Consider the following 18,535-nt stretch of genomic DNA (forward strand, 5'->3'; position numbering starts at 1 on the left):
TGGATATCCAGTCCTGGATATCCAGCTCTGGACATCCATAGGATGTCCATGGGATATTACATCCCAGATATCCAGAGAATTTCCCATTTTGGATGTGCAGGGGATTTCCTGTCCTCGATATTTATGGGATATGTGGTCTTATGTCCAGTTGTTATTAAAAATATGACATAAATTGGATTGATTTGTTGTTTTAAGTCCACTTTATGCACAGTAAGGCTAATCGGGACTGGACTTGCAGTTTAAAGTGGCATCCGAACCACTAAGTGCCTCCACTGGGAATCGAACCCGGGACCCCTTGCTTACACGGTGACGACGCTACCACTGCGCCATCGGGGAGGCCGAAATTTGACATAAATGTTTTGATATTCGTGTAAATATTTATTCACAGTATCTAGTCTAGTTCATTATGTTAGGACTCAAATTCTGTGATGCAGTACTTAATCGTAACTTAAAAATTTCTTCCAATGGAATTGTGTCATCCGTATGTCCATTGTCTTTTCCGCGAGTCACGCATGCGCACCAGGCCAGGTGAACTTTCTTTGCCAAGAGGCTTTCCTTCTTCCTCGAACACAATACCAGACGCAAGTTTGCATTGAGGATGTTAACTTGCCTAGCCATGGTAGTGAAGAATGAGCTCTGCATACTCTGCTTATCATTGATATGCGTGTGAATACAAAGCATTTTTCGGATGTGTAGATACGTGTGTGTGAATTTGTGTGAGTCAGTGTGTGAGTCTGAGAGAGAGAGAGGTAGAGAGTGGAGTACGTGTTCTAAACATATACGGATGAGTGATGGTATATGATATTGATGAATGGACACTCACAAACATCCATGCCCAGGCCAGGACTCCAATCCGGGACCCCTGGTGTTGTAGCACGATGTGCTAACCACTCCACCATGGGGGCCGGCTGGATATCCTATGGATGTCCCCTAGATGGACATAAGGATATCCAGGGGAGTCCCATGTCTACTGGACATTCCTGGATATCCTATGGATGGCCAGAATTTTGGTACGAATATCCAGAAGACATCCATTAGACATCTTCTGGATATTTGTGTGCTATATGGGAAGTGTCAGGTTGTTTCACTGAAGTTTAAATGTACATCAATTTAACCCCAATATAACAATTAAAAATACAGTGGAGTCTTTTTAATATGAACTTGGAAATTGTGGAACTGAAATATTGGTAATATAATCATGTAACATTTTGATGTGTTAATACACTCCTAACAAAATTACTACTTTGATAACATAACATGGATGAATGCAAAGATTTTTACGATTAGCAACCGGCCGATTCATAATTTACCAAATAAAGTTTTAGAAACTCAACACCAAAGCACCAATCTATTTGCCTACCTTGCTTCTGCTGTTTCTAATATCAGACCAACTTTCATTCTCTGACGTTCTTCAATCAGGTGGTGGTGAGTAGCTCCCAAAGCAAGAAGTGTGCTGACAGGAACTCTGGTCCAAAGAAAAAAAAGACAAATAATCACAGACATGAGTCTATTAAACCATGTATTTATTTTTAATTCCAACTACAATTATTATTTAATATTTAAATTTAACTACATTTGCAGGAATGCACAGATAGGGAAATTGTACCATTATAAATAGAGTACACATGTAAAATTAACAATAGTTATGAATGAAACTATTCAGCTGTTTTGGTGGGTAAGTGAGTGTGAGTTTGTTTTTGAGTTCACTTTATGCTGCAGCTGCTTGCGTGTAAGAACAGTCAATTCCTTGAGAAACAAAACAACAAAATCTTTCATTTCCCAGGAGTAGAAAGAGAGATCATGGTAATATAGAAAGGAATGATGTTACAGAACTTGCAGGCATGGAGGTACCTAGCTGTTCCAAGCCTCAGTCTTCTCCGATGCAGACTCTATGTCACTCCTATTTGGTTTCCCTTAGGTTTACAAGGACAAATAGTGTCAGTGAGCCCCCCACAATTTAAAACGTCTTTTTTGTCTTCATCCGTCCATCTGGAAAATGGTGTCTGCAACAAATTACACACTGAGTCATTTACTGGGTTCATTGTACAAACCACAGCTCAACACATGAACACAACACACGATAGGAAATCCGAAACACACACGCGGAACAAGATCTCGCAAGAACGCAACGATTTTTCCACAACCACTGGATGCAATGTTTTCTGTCGATGAGAGAACTGCTGCACCTAGATGGCGACACCCGTTCAATTCCAACGCTAGGTGACGTCAGCATTGCCATGACAACCGGCTAAAGTCTTCCGCAACCTGGCAGCGTCTGCTCTTGGTTTGTTTATGCTACGACGAACTCTTCACGTGCGTAGCGCCGAATTATTTGAATATTATCGTGTGCATTCTGCTGGGAAATAGTTTAATTTAACAAGCATATGAAAAATGTCAATATTAATTTGAAAATTAGGTGAAAACATCTGCACTTGTTGCACTTGGCCAGCAGCCACTGGTGGGGTGAAGTGTCTTATGTACACGGCACTTCCTTCCTTTCCATTTATTATACTATAATAATTTTGGGGTGTTCCAGTTTGCTTTTCCCCTTTCTTTATGCGAATATTGGTACTCAGGGTGGCCACTCTAGGACCATGACAAAATTCAATTATAATTCCTAATTTTCAAGGCGAATTTTCCAAAAATTCAAGGGTACAAGAAGATTTTTTCTCTATTTTAACCTTACATATTACTGCCGCTTCCCCCCAACCCCCCCCACCTCCACACAAATACATTAACAATATAAAGGGTCTGTGTGATTGCAGTGTATCCAAATATTCTAATTCAATTCAAATAAACTGTATATATATTTGAAATATTTAATTTAGGGCACGAAGTTCACATTTGCCATTTCACATACTCAGACTCGAAATAACAGTTGGGCTGAAAAGTTCGTAGGCTAACATAGTAAAAAATATTTTTTTCACAAAATTCGATTTTATTATTCAATATAGTTGCCTTTGAGGGCGATACAACGATTATAGCGGTCATACAATTTGTCGATGCCATTTTCATAGTACGATTTCTCTTTAGCCTCAAAATAGGCCTCAGTTTCGGCGATTACCTCTTCATCAGTGCTAAATTTCTTTCCAGCGAGCATTCTTTTAAGGTCTGCAAACAGGAAAAAGTCACTGGGGGCCAGATCTGGAGAATATGGTGGATGGGGAAGCAATTCGTAGTCTAATTCATATAATTTTGCCATCGTTTTCATTGTTTTGTGACACGGTGCATTGTCTTGATGAAACAGCACTTTTTTCTTTTTCAAATGGGGCCGTTTTTTCGTGATTTCATCCTTTAAATGCTCCAACAACGCTATGTAATAATCTCAGCTATCTCGATCAACTTCACTTTATGATCTTTTAAAATTATTTTGTGGACTTTTTTGATGTTTTTGTCGGTAACAGCCTCTTTGGGACGTCCACTGCGTGCATCGTCTTCGATGCTCATTTCGCCTCGTTTAAATTTAGCAAACCACTTCTCAATGGTTGATTTTCCTGGTGCAGAGTCCGAATAATGTTTATCAAGCCAAGCCTTGGCTTCAACAGTATTTTTTTTTGCCAAAAAGCAATGCTTTATTAACACACGAAATTCTTTTTTATCCATTTTTTCACAATAACAAGAGCTGCTTCACTCACAATGCTATATCTCACGAACTAATTATCCGGCAGCTGTGAAATTTATACACGTATCTTTTGAAGGTTAGTACTAAGTAAAAATTACATGGGTTTAATTCTAGTAACGCCATCTATGAGTCAGCCTACGAACTTTTCAGCCCAACTGATACATCAACAAACACAAGTCACAAATGTTACAAGATATACTAATCTACAAAAAAATTGTTAATTGTATAAGAATTTCAAACTCACATTTACCTAATGAACTTCAAGATAAATAAAAGGTAATCTGCGAAAACATGCCTCAGAGCATTTATAAATATGTATAAATTCAATGAGATTTGGATTAATAGAAGTTGCAATTTTTTCACATATATGGAGAAAAACTCATGCACAATTCCTGGATCCAATAATTCACGCATAATTCCCAGAATTCCTGGTAAGTAGCCACCGTTGTAATTCATCTCACTTGCATTGTTGATCCATAATTTGTATCCCTTCTGTTTATTAAGATCTCTTACACAAGACAAATTAGAGTACAATGGTGCCTTTTTTGTAGTTTAAGATATTTCATTAAATTGTATTTGAGAAACTTGGGCCAATTTCTTTGTTATTAAGAGAGTTTACGACCCAATTTCTTTGTTATTAAGCGAGTTTACGACTTGATTCAAAATTGAATTGGAATGCAGTCTAAAAACTCTTAAGGTAGAATGCAATACGTGCTCCTTTGTTGTAAAAAAGATTTCATTCTTTAAGTAATAAAAAATACACACATTTTATTTGAATTTTTCATTAGCTAAAAATGTAAAATGGTTTAATAATCTCACAGTGTCAGTTTCCACTGCTCTTAAATAGTTTTCTTTTGTTAATCTCTTCGATTTGGTAATTATTTAATTCTAACTCTGCCACAATGGCCAGAATAAGGATGGATAGAAAGTTTGTGTTGCTACAGCCATAAACTTTCAGGCTTAGGAAGAGAGCAAGTGAGTTAATTTCTATGAACTTACCTTTCTTGCCCAGCTCTTCTGTCAGACAGAACTATCAGCTGGTACTTGTTCTGTGCTGCCAAGCATGCTTCTTCACGTATTCGTTTCAAAGCCTTCTGTAGTCCCTGAGGGCCATCACTTTTGTCAAATGTCATGTCGATGATTTTTGTCTGAAATTGAATTACACTATAAATTGCAGTCTGGGCATAAATATTCAAGAAATTACAGCAATTTTCAAAGCTGTGGATATAACTTACTTGGAGTCTACAAAGAGACTACAAAAAATAATAATACATAAATGATGTACATAATTATAAGTAATAGATTAGATATTTTAAGAATTTTCTCCAAATACAAACAGCCAGAAGTTTCCAATAAATTGTACATATTGCATAACTCTCAGGATATGTATACTCTATGATAAAAATGTCTATTATTTTGCATGCCTTTCAGAATAGCTGGACTCCAGAAAGCATCACATAGAGCCAGCAATTAAATTCAAACTGACACTGACAAAATGAGTCCACATGGAGAAATTTATTTCAGACTCTACTGAAACCTAAACACAGTATGAAAACTAACACATAAATTGAAATACTTTTCAAAATGAGAAAAGCAGTTGCAATGAAAATGTCAAAGAACATGTCTTTCCTCTCGATACAAGTTTAAGTTGCATAGATAATATTTTACACTTAGAAACCAAGAAAGAAAATAAGAAAACATGGAGTTAGAATATTAAAATGACAATAATTTGTAAACAGGAAGATTCATCTGTTGGTAATGAAAAATTGCCACTACTCATTTTTACTATAGCCTGTGTCTTCCTGCTATACTGAATATTGTACATTTTATAACGAATGAATTCAATATAACTGCAAAATTCCATAAATGTATAATTGTCCTGGTGATACTAAAAGGAAAATTTGTGTATAAAACTGACAAAAAGGAAACTAAAATGTTTGTGTACATTTAAAACATCAAGAATTGCAGATAGAAATTTACTATGCAAACAACAATTATACAATTTGTTGAAAGTATACAATGTTTTCCTCGATTATTTTCTTTAAATCTTAAATGAATTTTCATGAATAAAGATAAACCAACTTGCTATATTTTTCATATTTATGTGGCTCAAAGCTAATGGAAAGAAGTCACTTTTCAAAGACACAGTTTCTAAGTTCACACATGGTTATCAGTGCATAATACGTAGGTACTATTTTGATAAATAGTAAATAGGCATTGTTACCTCAAGATGATGATAAACAAAACTTACCCTCCACCCTCGATGGGTTGTTGCTTTAATTACATCAAGGTCATAAAGTGAAAGAATTGGATGCGGCAAGAACAAACGATGACACTGTTCCGGGCTAGGCTCCAAAATATTAGCTTCTGGACCAATTGGACAATTCAGTGACATCACAATCTTCTCACGGAATGGGTCTATGGGAGGATTGGTCACCTGGAATAATTTTGAGAGCAATTGCATTAATGAATTATAAACAAGAATGCACATATGTGAGACGTGGAATTCATACAGGTAAAAATTTTCTATTTGATTGCCTATGTACAAGATTTACTTGCTACAAATATATACCTGAGCAAAGAGTTGCTTGAAGTAATCGTACATCAATGGCTGGAACAATGACAGGCAAGCCAAGGGTGCATCGTTACCCATAGAACCTAGAGCTTCCTTCCTACAAGAAGAATGAATGAATGAATGAATTGATTTATTCTACTTTGTGTTTCTGCTACAGGGTGTTTCACTCACTCTCGGTCCCTGATTTTCTAGTGTTTGTTCAGGTTCGGTTGAAAGTTCGTGCTTACATCAGTGATTCATGATTACAGTACAGTAACAAAGCAGTACAGTATGTGTCGATACTCAGTGGAACTGTACTGTAATCATGAACCACTGATTGTAAGCATGAACTTTCAACCAAACCCGAACAAACACGAGCCACTATCAGGTGCATCTCAACAGCAGGGCCAAGAACTCAGACTGAAAGCACACATCCATACGATTTTCATTTAAACGCAGAATCATCCAGATGCACGTACATGCCCATGCAAGGACTAGAGAGACTGTGGCATCATTGATGTTACCCTGCTTCTCATACACCAAGGTATGTCTGTAGCAAATTTCATTACATTATGACCAATAGTTTGATTTTTATAAGCGAAAATCAAGGGCTAAGAGTGAGTGAAGTACCCTGTATTTTTGGCTAATTGCGAAGGTGAGGATGAATTGTGATAAGATGAAGTAGGTGAAGGGACAATCACAAATGTATGTGGACAGCACACAACGTAAGTCCCATAGAGGATTATACTGACCATGAGTCCAGACGCCAGAGCCTCGTTAGTCTGTAAAATGCAGTACAGGGTGTACTACGTGGAAGGGAAGTTGACATTTGGGTGTCTTCAGAAAGGGCCACCTCTACAAGAAGATACGGGCATAAAAGATAGAATACTAAATAAAAGTAGGCTCAGACAGGCTAAGCAGAACTGGATCTAGAGTTTAAAGATCCAAAGTACTGTAAAATATTTCCCCACTAGGAACCAAGCTTGGGGCCTCTTGATTGCAAAGTGACAAAGGTCCAATCAATTGCACTGAAATGATGTTCCTTCAACATTGCTTTTTTCTTATTTTAAATTGTTAAAAATTTTGTTTATATTGAAATATGAGATAAATAATGTTATCATAGATGAGCCGTGGTGGTCTAGTCAGTTGGGAGTCTGACTGCCATGAGGGACCCGGGTTCGATTCCAGGGGTGGGTGATCTACGGATGGAATTTTTCAGGCCTTGTCCCCACATAAAGCAGCTTCAGGGCTCACCCAGTCTCAAATCAATGGGTACCTGGGAGCAACCTTGGGGGGGGGGGGGGGAGGGTAAAGGCAGCTGGAGTGTGATGCTGTGACAATATCACCTCTTGGTGGTTGCGGTAAACGCGGTTTAAAATTACTTACGTGAAATTTAAAGGACTTTCGTAATTCCGCGTTGCACAATTTAATGGTTCAATCCTATTAATTTCGAAGATCCACTGTCTTCATTCACAAAAGGGTACGGCGTTTGAAGCGGAGATGGTACCGCGTCAGTACATTGTTTGTTCCCGGGCGGCGGTGGTTGCGATTTTTCCCGTTCGGCAGCACTGGCGCGCGCATCTTGGTTTGCGTCGTCTGCTTCCTGTTGTCCGGTGGCGTTGCCAGTTGGGGGTTGGGGGGTTGGGCCGTGTTGCTCGGTAATGTGCCGTTCCTGTTCCCCGCGTGGCTGGAGGGGGGTCGAGTATGTGTATAGCATCTTTTCTTTTTCAGGTCGGGGATCTTTCTGAGGACAGGGTACCAAGTTGGGTGTGCTTGTCCATTGTCCAGGTTTAGTGCTGGTTTCTGCTGGATGATAGCATGGGTTTCTTTGATGGTGTTTTCTATGACAGAGCCGGTTGGGTGAAGTATGGATATGGAGGAGATGGTGTGGTTAGTGGAGTGGAGGTGTTGGGAGAGGCCTGATTTAGGTGTGTCGTTTTTGGAATCTTTTACATGTTCGTTAATCCGTTCTTGGACGGTGCGGATGGTTCTGCCAATGTAGGTGTTGTGGCATTGGCATGTGGTCTTGTAGACACCGGGGGATGCAAGTTTGGGTAGGTAGTATCTCTTGAAGTTGGGTAGTGCCCTTCCGATTTGGGATATGGGTTTATGTGCTACTCGGATGTTGAAGGGTTTGAGGGCCTTGGCAAATTTTCCAGATGTGGTGGGGTGGTATGGAAAGGCGATCCATTTGGGTTTAGGATTTTGGTTCGGGTTATCTCCGAGAAGTCAATTCTCACCCAACCAGAGTTTGCTCATATAAGATATAAAAGATATGCCGATGACACCATAGTCATTTACAAACAGGAAGAGGACCTAACCCTTCTCCTAACTGCCCTCAATAACATACATCCCAACATAAACTTCACCGTTGAAAGGGAACAAAAGGGCCGCCTCAACTTTCTCGACCTCAGCATCCGACGACTCCAAGACAAGTTCGTCACATCCGTATACAGGAAACCAGGTTCGGGCACCCAGTATATCCATGCAAAATCCAACCACCCACCAAAACAGAAAGCTGGAGTATGGATGAACTTTTACAGAAGAGCCTTCACACACAGCTGCACAGAAGATGACCTGCAAGATGAAATAGCGTGCGTAACGGAAATAGGCCTAAACAACGGTTACACCGAGCGCCAACAGAAACCCAGTTCAGACATCCAAAAAACAGAGATAACCCGAACCAAAATCCTAAACCCAAATGGATCGCCTTTCCATACCACCCCACCACATCTGGAAAATTTGCCAAGGCCCTCAAACCCTTCAACATCCGAGTAGCACATAAACCCATATCCCAAATCGGAAGGGCACTACCCAACTTCAAGAGATACTACCTACCCAAACTTGCATCCCCCGGTGTCTACAAGACCACATGCCAATGCCACAACACCTACATTGGCAGAACCATCCGCACCGTCCAAGAACGGATTAACGAACATGTAAAAGATTCCAAAAACGACACACCTAAATCAGGCCTCTCCCAACACCTCCACTCCACTAACCACACCATCTCCTCCATATCCATACTTCACCCAACCGGCTCTGTCATAGAAAACACCATCAAAGAAACCCATGCTATCATCCAGCAGAAACCAGCACTAAACCTGGACAATGGACAAGCACACCCAACTTGGTACCCTGTCCTCAGAAAGATCCCCGACCTGAAAAAGAAAAGATGCTATACACATACTCGACCCCCCTCCAGCCACGCGGGGAACAGGAACGGCACATTACCGAGCAACACGGCCCAACCCCCCAACCCCCAACTGGCAACGCCACCGGACAACAGGAAGCAGACGACGCAAACCAAGATGCGCGCGCCAGTGCTGCCGAACGGGAAAAATCGCAACCACCGCCGCCCGGGAACAAACAATGTACTGACGCGGTACCATCTCCGCTTCAAACGCCGTACCCTTTTGTGAATGAAGACAGTGGATCTTCGAAATTAATAGGATTGAACCATTAAATTGTGCAACGCGGAATTACGAAAGTCCTTTAAATTTCACGTAAGTAATATCACCTCTATTGGTGATATTTTCGTCATGTGCATCTGGCGTCTTCAACTTGTTTGGACTGATTTAGAAGTGCTCTAAGGATGTCAGGAAAAAACCAGATTGTGACTCAGCAGTGCCACCTAGAGAGCTTCGCGAGAGATGACGCACAGAGTGAGTGAGGAACGGTTAGTGGCATTGTTGAAGTGGATGGAAGAATGTTGAAGGAGATTTGAGAGGAAATGCCTGGTCCTTTCCCAGGAGTGCTGTTCCAGGATTATGGTGTGGTTTTTGGTATGGAGTTCCCTGGTGAGAATCCACGAGTGTTGCGGCCCCCGTAGCTAGAGACGATTGACAGCAGCCCCAGTGTTTTACCGAAGAGAAGAAGTCCCCGTTTTGTGCAAAGCCAGTTTCAGTTAGATAGAAGATAGACTCCTCGACTGCCCCTTGTTCCAGAGATGCTAGTGAAGTGAATCAACTCCATTTAATGTTCTGGATGTTCTGAAGAGATTCGTGACACAGGAAGTACCAGCCCAGGTTTCTGATCAAACTGCAAACCGAGTGTGTTTGGACATTTCGAGTCGCCAGAGTGACTAGGAAGGGTCCCTATTTGTCAGAGGCCAGGTGCTGCAGAATTCCTGCTCACTAAGAGACAGTCTGCAATCCAGAGCTGTAGTACGATGAGACTGGTGGATCCAGAACGAAGTTGTGTTTGACAGGTATGTCACTTGAACCAGTGAAGTAGATTGATTTTGGTGGGAGAACAAAACGAGTGAGATGCCCCAGCGAACTGCTGATTGAGCAATTTTAAAATACTGTGGAAAAAGATGTGTGTTTTGGCCCTTTGCATTTAATTGTAGTCAATGGGAGATTGATTTAAGTTTGTGAATATTTCTGTTGGTTCAGGGGTGGTTGTTTGGCGAGCCCTTTGTATGTTTCTGGATACATGACCTGTAACTCAAAGAGAAGTACTTTTGCAAAAAGAGTGTTTAGCTTAATGGGAGCACGTAGTTTATGTGAGAGTATTGGAGACGTGGCATAATGAATTAGTTTTGTTGTACCATTAACTGCGGAACTGGTTTGTTAGGAAGGGAAGGCACAACATTGATGTTAATGAATGTGCCTGGGATTAATGGGAGTTGTTAGTTGTTTAAATGCTGTTGGAAAAAGGAGAATTAAAAGTTGCTGTTAAGAGAAATTGGACATGCTGTCTATCATTTGATTTATTGTGAGGAAAAGATCCTTGAAAGTTGCATAAGTAATAGAAAAAGGTTCAGCTAATTGTAAGATTGTTCTCTTTCAGACTCTGCCCACCTACGAGAGACTATTCATTTGATTTTAAGGGAGTGGAGAGGGTTTGGGGACCCCTGCTTGAATTGAGCGGTCACTCTGCGTTCATTGAGTATAATTATTAGGTGTGTAAATATCAGAGTACCCCTCATGGGCAGGCAAAAGAAAGCTTCTATTTTGAGTCCCTTTATGGTGGTGCCCCCCTTCAGTATTTGAAATTGTGGGTAACGTTATAAAAGTGAAATATAGGGACATTAGTGCTATGCCCAAAATGGCTGACATTGAGAATGTGTGGAGCCCTACCCCCACATCCCCTAAATGTGCCTCCATGGTATGGTGCTGAATGCACAGGGAACTTTACCTTACATTACTATTATCAATCAATAGTACTGTCTCAGTATGCTAATATTTCCATTTAGACTGCATCGTAAGACTATGAGAAGAAAAATGCATGCACCCAAAAGTTCTGAAAAAATCTTTCAGGCCTCTTTCTTTTCCATGTGTATTATGAGGTTCAAAAAATACTAAACTCTGTGGTGAAACAATTCTTTGAGGTCTAAGACACACCAATCAACTTTTGTTGGGTAATGAGTAATCAGCATGTTGAGTCCCCTACCACACCAGATAGCACAAAAGCCTGCAGCAAGTTTGCTTGTAGCTTGTCAAAGCCAGTTGTATATGGAAAGCTTGAATCAGGCTGACAGTTGACTTTGACAAGCTTGTATCAAGTGTGGAGCTTTCTGTGTCAAGCTTGCTGTAATTTTGGCATGTGGTAACTGTAGTCAGTTTCATTTAAGCCTGATGCAAGCTTACAGCTTGCCAACATTCTTCCAGCAACCTTGTTTACTTTACATAAGCTCGTTTCAAGCATGAAACAAGCTTACTGTGCTATCTGTGCAGTTTTTTGGCTTTTGAGACTGCTACTTGTTATTCCAAGCAGTTCCCTAATTATTCTCACAATGCTGGGCTAATACCGATATCTTTGGAGCTCTCCCCCAAGATTCAAACATTGAACCCTATGCATCAAAGTCAAAAACCATTAACCATTTTTCTACTTGGTAGTCCCTCATGAAGTTTATCAACATGCAGCATTTCCTAGTAGTGCAGATACCTATAGGCATGTGGTCCTCCTCGATGGCATAGTGGTAATGTCGTCACCTTGTAATCAAGCGGTCCCGGGTTCGATACGCAGTGGGGGCACATGGCACAGTGGTTTAGATCCCACTTTAAACTGTAGGTACAGTCCCGATTAGCCTTTCTGTGCATAAAGTAGACTTAAAGCAACAAATCAAATCTACAGGGATTGAAAACATGTACTTACTTGGTTTGTATCATAGGAAACAAGAGTAAGTTTACGGTCTCAATAGTGTAGCTGAACAGAGACAATCGTCTATCCTGGATCCACCCTTTGCCTGCATCATGAGTGGAATTCACTCCGTTGAGGTCGCTGATCAGTGCTATGTCCCCATTCACTTGAACCCTTGGTGCTGCCTGGTGAGCAGCTCTTAAATCAGCAATTGTCACCTATGAAAGAGAATGGGTATATGTAATATTTAACACACCATGATTCAGAAGTGATGATGCAAAAAGAAAGGCCTCTAGCAAGAGTACTAAAAACGGTAAGTAGCCAATCATGGAAGGAAATGAAGGTCCAAGGTTGTAAGTTTTGGTTTGTGTGAGGTAGTATAGCTAAATGCCATTAGGAGCGGTAGTGGTGCAGTCTCTCAAGATGGTGACATCTAAGCAAGAGAAAGCATTCTGCATGTTGGAATTTGCTCGTACAGGGTCTATCATGACAGTGCAGCAATTTCTTTTTTTTGGGATACATCAAGGAGAAAGTGTATCTGCTTAGTATGCCACAAAACCTTGACGAACTGAAGCAGTGGAGTTGATAGCTGAGGATATGCTGGGACATGTCTGGGCAGAACTTATGTCTGACGTGTCACCAATGGTGCTCACACTGAGCTCTTGTAATGATGAGGTAAGAAACTTTAATAATTGTATTTTCAATTCATGCCAATATGGTTCTGGTGCGTCATTTCATATCAGAATAAATAACATTTTATTTTACATCATTACTTCTGAATCACCCTGTATGGTACTGATTACATGATTATGATTATTATTATGTATACAAAATGTTATAATTATATAATATTAATATAGGTGCCTAAATGAAACCAATTAAACAAGAAGAGTATTTTAATATTGCCTACAAATAAATTTGCATTTTGCTCTGACACTAGTTTATGCTGTGCTCACTGAACTTGCATGGGAAAATTACTCTCTGAATATTTATGTGAACTTATGCTTCACTACATGCAGAAATTCACAGGTAAGAACATGCATGTGCTACACATACACAAAATTATTTCTTACAGCATAACTGTTTCCTGCAGGAACAAAACTTCAAGAAGTTTTAAACACCAAATTGCTTTCAAATCAGTGTTCTGGAGTTATTAAATAAAATTACAAACCCAAGCACAAAACTTCAACAGTTTCGATGAAAGACAGAGGAGTCAGAAATAGGAGAAGACTGGGCAGATGCTTAAATATGAAGAGAGCTCAAAGTTTACTGCTTATGTGCAAAGTGATATAACAAGTATTAATAACAAGATGGAAAATATAAATGCACATGTACATAATATAATTCATGCTCAACAGGATATTCCATAATCTATTCAGGCAACAGACTTGTCACCATTACATTGAGCAGAAGATAATAGCACACTTAACACTGCTTTCCAACTGTGTACAGAGAAATCAACCAACTACTCTTGCATGCTTCTTAGTGTAACTTTTTGTTTCCTCTTCTGCGACGTTCACTAAGTGTACGATACTTCAATTATTTGCTATGAAATAATACTGAAGTCAGCTACATAGATTTTTTCTATCATCAACTATGCCTAGAATTCCAAATGTTTAATTTACCCCTCTTTCTAGAGTTACAATAAGTGAGACTATACCAAACCCAATTAGGACCTCTTTATAAACTACCATAAAATATTTAAATATTATACCGGGTGTCCGAGAAGTGTTTGTATGAAAACAAAAATTAACTGTATCCGCCATATGCAACATAGACATGAAAAAATAGTACCAAAATGTTCGGAAACTATTCAAGTTTTTTTTGTTTCAGATTTCTGTACCGTTGCAGTAGTGTAGCAGTGCCAGTGTCCAGCAAACCGGAAATGTACACAAATCAGAAAAAGGCTGAGTGTGTCCTGTGGTTTCACGAGAGCAGGTCACAAAAAGCAGTGCAGAGACAGTTTCAAACATCGTGCGTATCTGGGGTAAAGAGCCCCCTCATGAGGTGAGGAAGTCGACCATGGGCAACCCGAAGGTGAACGTTTGGTGCACGCTGCTGCATGACAGAATAATCGAACCATTCTTTTTCTGTGAGGACACCGTAACATCTGGAGTGTATCTCGACATGTTGCAATTGTTTGCTGTTCCTCAATTGCTAGAATACCACCCAGATGTTATCTTTCAACAAGACGGTGCACCGCCACATTGGAGTCTGGAGGTTCGTTCCTACCTTGAACAGACATTTCCTGGAAAATGGATTGGTCGAGATGGACCGACGGCGTGGCCTGAACGATCTCCAGACATAACCCCTTTAGATTTTTTCTATGGAGTTATGTGAAAGACAATGTCTACAGAACTTCTGCATCCGATCTTGCAACTCGGCAACAACAAGTCATCACATCAATCCCTCCTTTGATGTTGGCTAATGAATGGCGAAAAGTAGAATTTCGACTAGATGTACTCCGTGCTACCAAGGGTGCTCACGTGGAGATTTATTGATTTCTTTCCTATTGCCAATAAAACTTGAATAGTTTCCGAACATTTTGGTACCATTTTTTCATGTCTATGTTGCATATAGCAGATACAGTTAATTTTTGTTTTCATACAAAGACTTCTCGGACACCCGGTATTTAATCTCATTTAATTTTAGAAGTATTTGTCTCCAATTTAAAGTAATTGCTTTCCTTAATATGTAATTTTAATGCTTATAACATTTAATCCCCAAAATACAAATACAGTAAAGTACGAGTATTTGCTCCCCATGTGTGTCTGTTAGACACACACACAATAGTTAATAAGGTCATGATACCAGAATGTTACAACACCAAAGTTTCCAATCACATAAACATACAAAGAAAATTTATGGGAATAAATGACATATATTATAGAATAATGATTCTATTTTTGCTGGCAATAACATTAACTAATATGTAGTATATCTAATTAATCTTGAACCAATTAAATTTTTGATATGTAATTTAATATAATGCTAATAGGAAAAGTATTTGCATTTTCAGTTATCTGGTATGTCATCTGATGCAGGTTTCTGGAACTATTCAATGAAAGTTAATTTCAGTATACAGGGTGTCTTAAAAGTAATAGCGCAAACTGACACAGGTAAAAGTACACGATAATAGAAGCAAAGAAGTCTGTAAACATGGGTCTGCAAATAAGCAGTTTTCGAGATAATCACGTATGTGTGATTACAAGCTGCCACTGACTTCATTGTTTGTAAACGTCGTCTTACTTGGTAAAATGCTAACAATGTGTGCGAATGTGTGTGTATAAGCCGTACCATCTCTCGGAAATGTTCTGTTTGATTGCAACGCCACCTCTCGGAAATGTTCTGTTTTGTAAACAAAGAGCAAACTTCGGACTGCAAGGAGTAAAGTACTCTGTGTTTACAAAATGCAATCAATGACAGCTATTGCTTATGAGACACCCTGTGTAGCTGAATAAGGAGAAAACATAAGAAAAATATATTAAATAATGAACCTTTATTTTGAATACTACATAATCACCTGAAAGATCCTAAAATATTTTTGTGTTCAATGTCTACTTACACTAATTGCAATCTGAATTCTCTTATTCATAGCACAAGATATGCTGTTCTTATTTTTAGTGTGAGATAAACCAAATGTTATGCTACATATTAAATCCTAATTTCTCTTGTTTGAGACTACATGAGCTGTGTACTGAAATTATTACATGGACGAACACACTAGCCAACCACCACTAACATGAAATGAAGCATTTAATCAGAACTACATACCAAAGCCTATAATATACAAGAACTAAGCAAGCTTTAAGCTACTCTACATATACAGGGATACTGATCTATCTGAATATATAGGTAAAAGGTCAAACTAAAATATTTCCAGTGATAAGTGTTAACAGATGGTAAGGATTCTACCTACACATTAAAAACTGTTCTTTTCTGTAACTAGATTCAATACTTAATGCAAATTAATACAAAAGATTAATCACACACACACGTGAATATGTAAGCACCAATGCACAATGAGAACAATGTTTAAAATATTCACAACAAAACTAGTCTACATCTATTCAAACTATTGCCACGAATTTCAGTCTGGTTACACTTACCGCCTAGGAATCAAGTCACAGCAAAGGAAGGAAAAGAAAATAACACTGTAATTTCCACAAATATAATAAGAAAGGGCAATACACAAAAGTCCACTACTTCTCACATTACAGGAAGCTTAACTTTCAGCGAATAATATTGCAAATATATTAGGGATGGGACCGATTAATCGGTACACTATCGGTATCGGCCGATATAGGCATATCGGTGTATCGGTTTATCGGTAAAATTACCGATTATTTTATCGATCCGATATATCGATAAATATCTGATAATTTAGTGCAAAATTCTGCCATTTTGTTGAAATTTTTATTAATAATCTCCATGCCCTTCTTTCTAGAACAATAAATGTCGAAATATTCAAACTTCTTTTGCACTGCAGTCACCACGAAACACATTTATTAAGGAGATCAATGAACATTTCTAATTTTATATCGGATCGGTAGAATATCGGTTATCGGTATCGGTAAATTTTATATCGGTACTTTATCCGTATCGGCCAAAATTTCATATCGGCCCATCCCTAAAATATATACTAACAGTGTGAAATTAAATTATATATAATTTCTTAACCAAATTGCAATGAAACATTGCACATTATGAGCTGAGAATAATAACAATAATAAAAACACCTTGACATAAATTTCAACAATGTAATGAATATTCTTAACAAAATTACCCACAAAAATATTTTGTAACGTACACATTGTATTTAGTGTACCCATGTACTAAAAAATGGAAATATGAAATAATATTATGTCTTAACTGTGGTTTCATTAATATCAATATAAATTATTTCCTGTACAGTTTATTTAAATTTTTAAAAAAATATCTGCAAGCATAAAAACTGTTTGCAAAAATACAGTGGAACCTAAATTTTATAATTTTCATGGGAGCAAGACAAGAAAACTTAAAATGTGTGGAACATGTAAAATCTGCAAAAAAATTATTTACATTTGCTGTATTGGGGCCATAAAAATTGAAGGTATAATGCAGAAAAATGTAAACTTTGGGAGCATAAAATTGGGATTCTACTATAGAGGATTATATTTTAACTTGGCTCAGTGAAATATGACTGAATGAATGAAATAATAATAATAATAATAATAACCAGGCTGTCCTAATATCATATACCTAAATTTTGCTACTGAGAGAGGTTGTTTACAAGAACGTTAGGTCTAAATTGATATTAACTGTAAATATAAAAAGTACATGAATAAGAAATCATACCTGTTGCTTTAGCCACTCGGCATGAGGCCTATTCCTTGCAATATTCAGTTTCAATTCAACATCTTGAATTATGCTTTTCTCTTCTGTGTCTACAAGAAGCATTCTTCCAGGTTTCAAACGGCTCTGAAAGTATTAATTAATAGTGGTAAAAATTTCTGGCATACTAAAAACACAAAACTGAAAACATCTGAAGTACTATTCTCATTAATCCTCTTAACATGTTGTTTCCAAACTGCAAGTAATTGGAATTACCACATTAAAAATTGTACACACAGTAGTGGACTAAATCTTTAAATTTTTTTGAATTAATGAACATAATATTACATCAGCAACATAAACTACAAGTATATAAGCAATTATACAGCTGAATTCTACTGTGGATGTGTACTAGTTGGGTTTGATATTTACACTAGAACATTTACCCAGCTCCTGAGTTAACAAAATCAAAACCTGTCTAAAGGCTATGTCAAAGTAACTTCTGTTCCTATCACAAAAAACCCTGTGGATTATTTTTAAATGTGAAATTTACATTTCTGTACCACCCAAGGTACATAAAATGTTACTTTGGCATCTAATTCATATTCTAAAGGGTGTGGCAGAAATAGTTAGACGATGGTTTTTTGCAAAATTATTACTTTAATGAACTTTTATTAAAAAAACATTTATATGCCAAGAATTTACATACAAAAGCATTACATATGGTAATTACTTCTTGAAAATTATTTCACTGAGATGTGCACCATGGGTAGTCAAACAGATCTCTGCACGTTGCCTCATCGCACTCACAGCTTGTTGCACCATGTTGAGCGGGGTTTGTTGGATTGCAAGTTGAATTGAGTCATGCAAATCCTGTAATGTTGCAGGTTTATTTGCATACACTACTTGCTTCAAGTAACCCCATAGGAAGAAGTCACATGTCGATAGATCCGGCGAGC

At 38.4% G+C, this 18,535-nt stretch overlaps 1 protein-coding gene across 1 annotated transcript in view; it reads right to left on the bottom strand.

Annotated features, from left to right (window-relative positions):
- LOC146000493 (uncharacterized) overlaps positions 1-18,535 on the bottom strand; it is a 288,360-nt gene that overhangs the window by 84,937 nt on the left and 184,888 nt on the right. Inside the window, exons 11-16 of the mRNA XM_083138216.1 lie at positions 17,601-17,723; positions 12,279-12,481; positions 6,195-6,294; positions 5,874-6,059; positions 4,622-4,770; positions 1,361-1,465 (exon numbers count right to left, since the gene is read on the bottom strand). Coding sequence (XP_082994342.1) covers positions 1,361-1,465; positions 4,622-4,770; positions 5,874-6,059; positions 6,195-6,294; positions 12,279-12,481; positions 17,601-17,723 — 866 coding nt within the window. The remainder of the gene's footprint in view (positions 1-1,360; positions 1,466-4,621; positions 4,771-5,873; positions 6,060-6,194; positions 6,295-12,278; positions 12,482-17,600; positions 17,724-18,535) is intronic.

Source organism: Lepisma saccharinum, chromosome 16 (assembly GCF_977018435.1).
Source record: "Lepisma saccharinum chromosome 16, izLepSacc3.1, whole genome shotgun sequence".
Classification (NCBI taxonomy): domain Eukaryota; kingdom Metazoa; phylum Arthropoda; class Insecta; order Zygentoma; family Lepismatidae; genus Lepisma; species Lepisma saccharinum.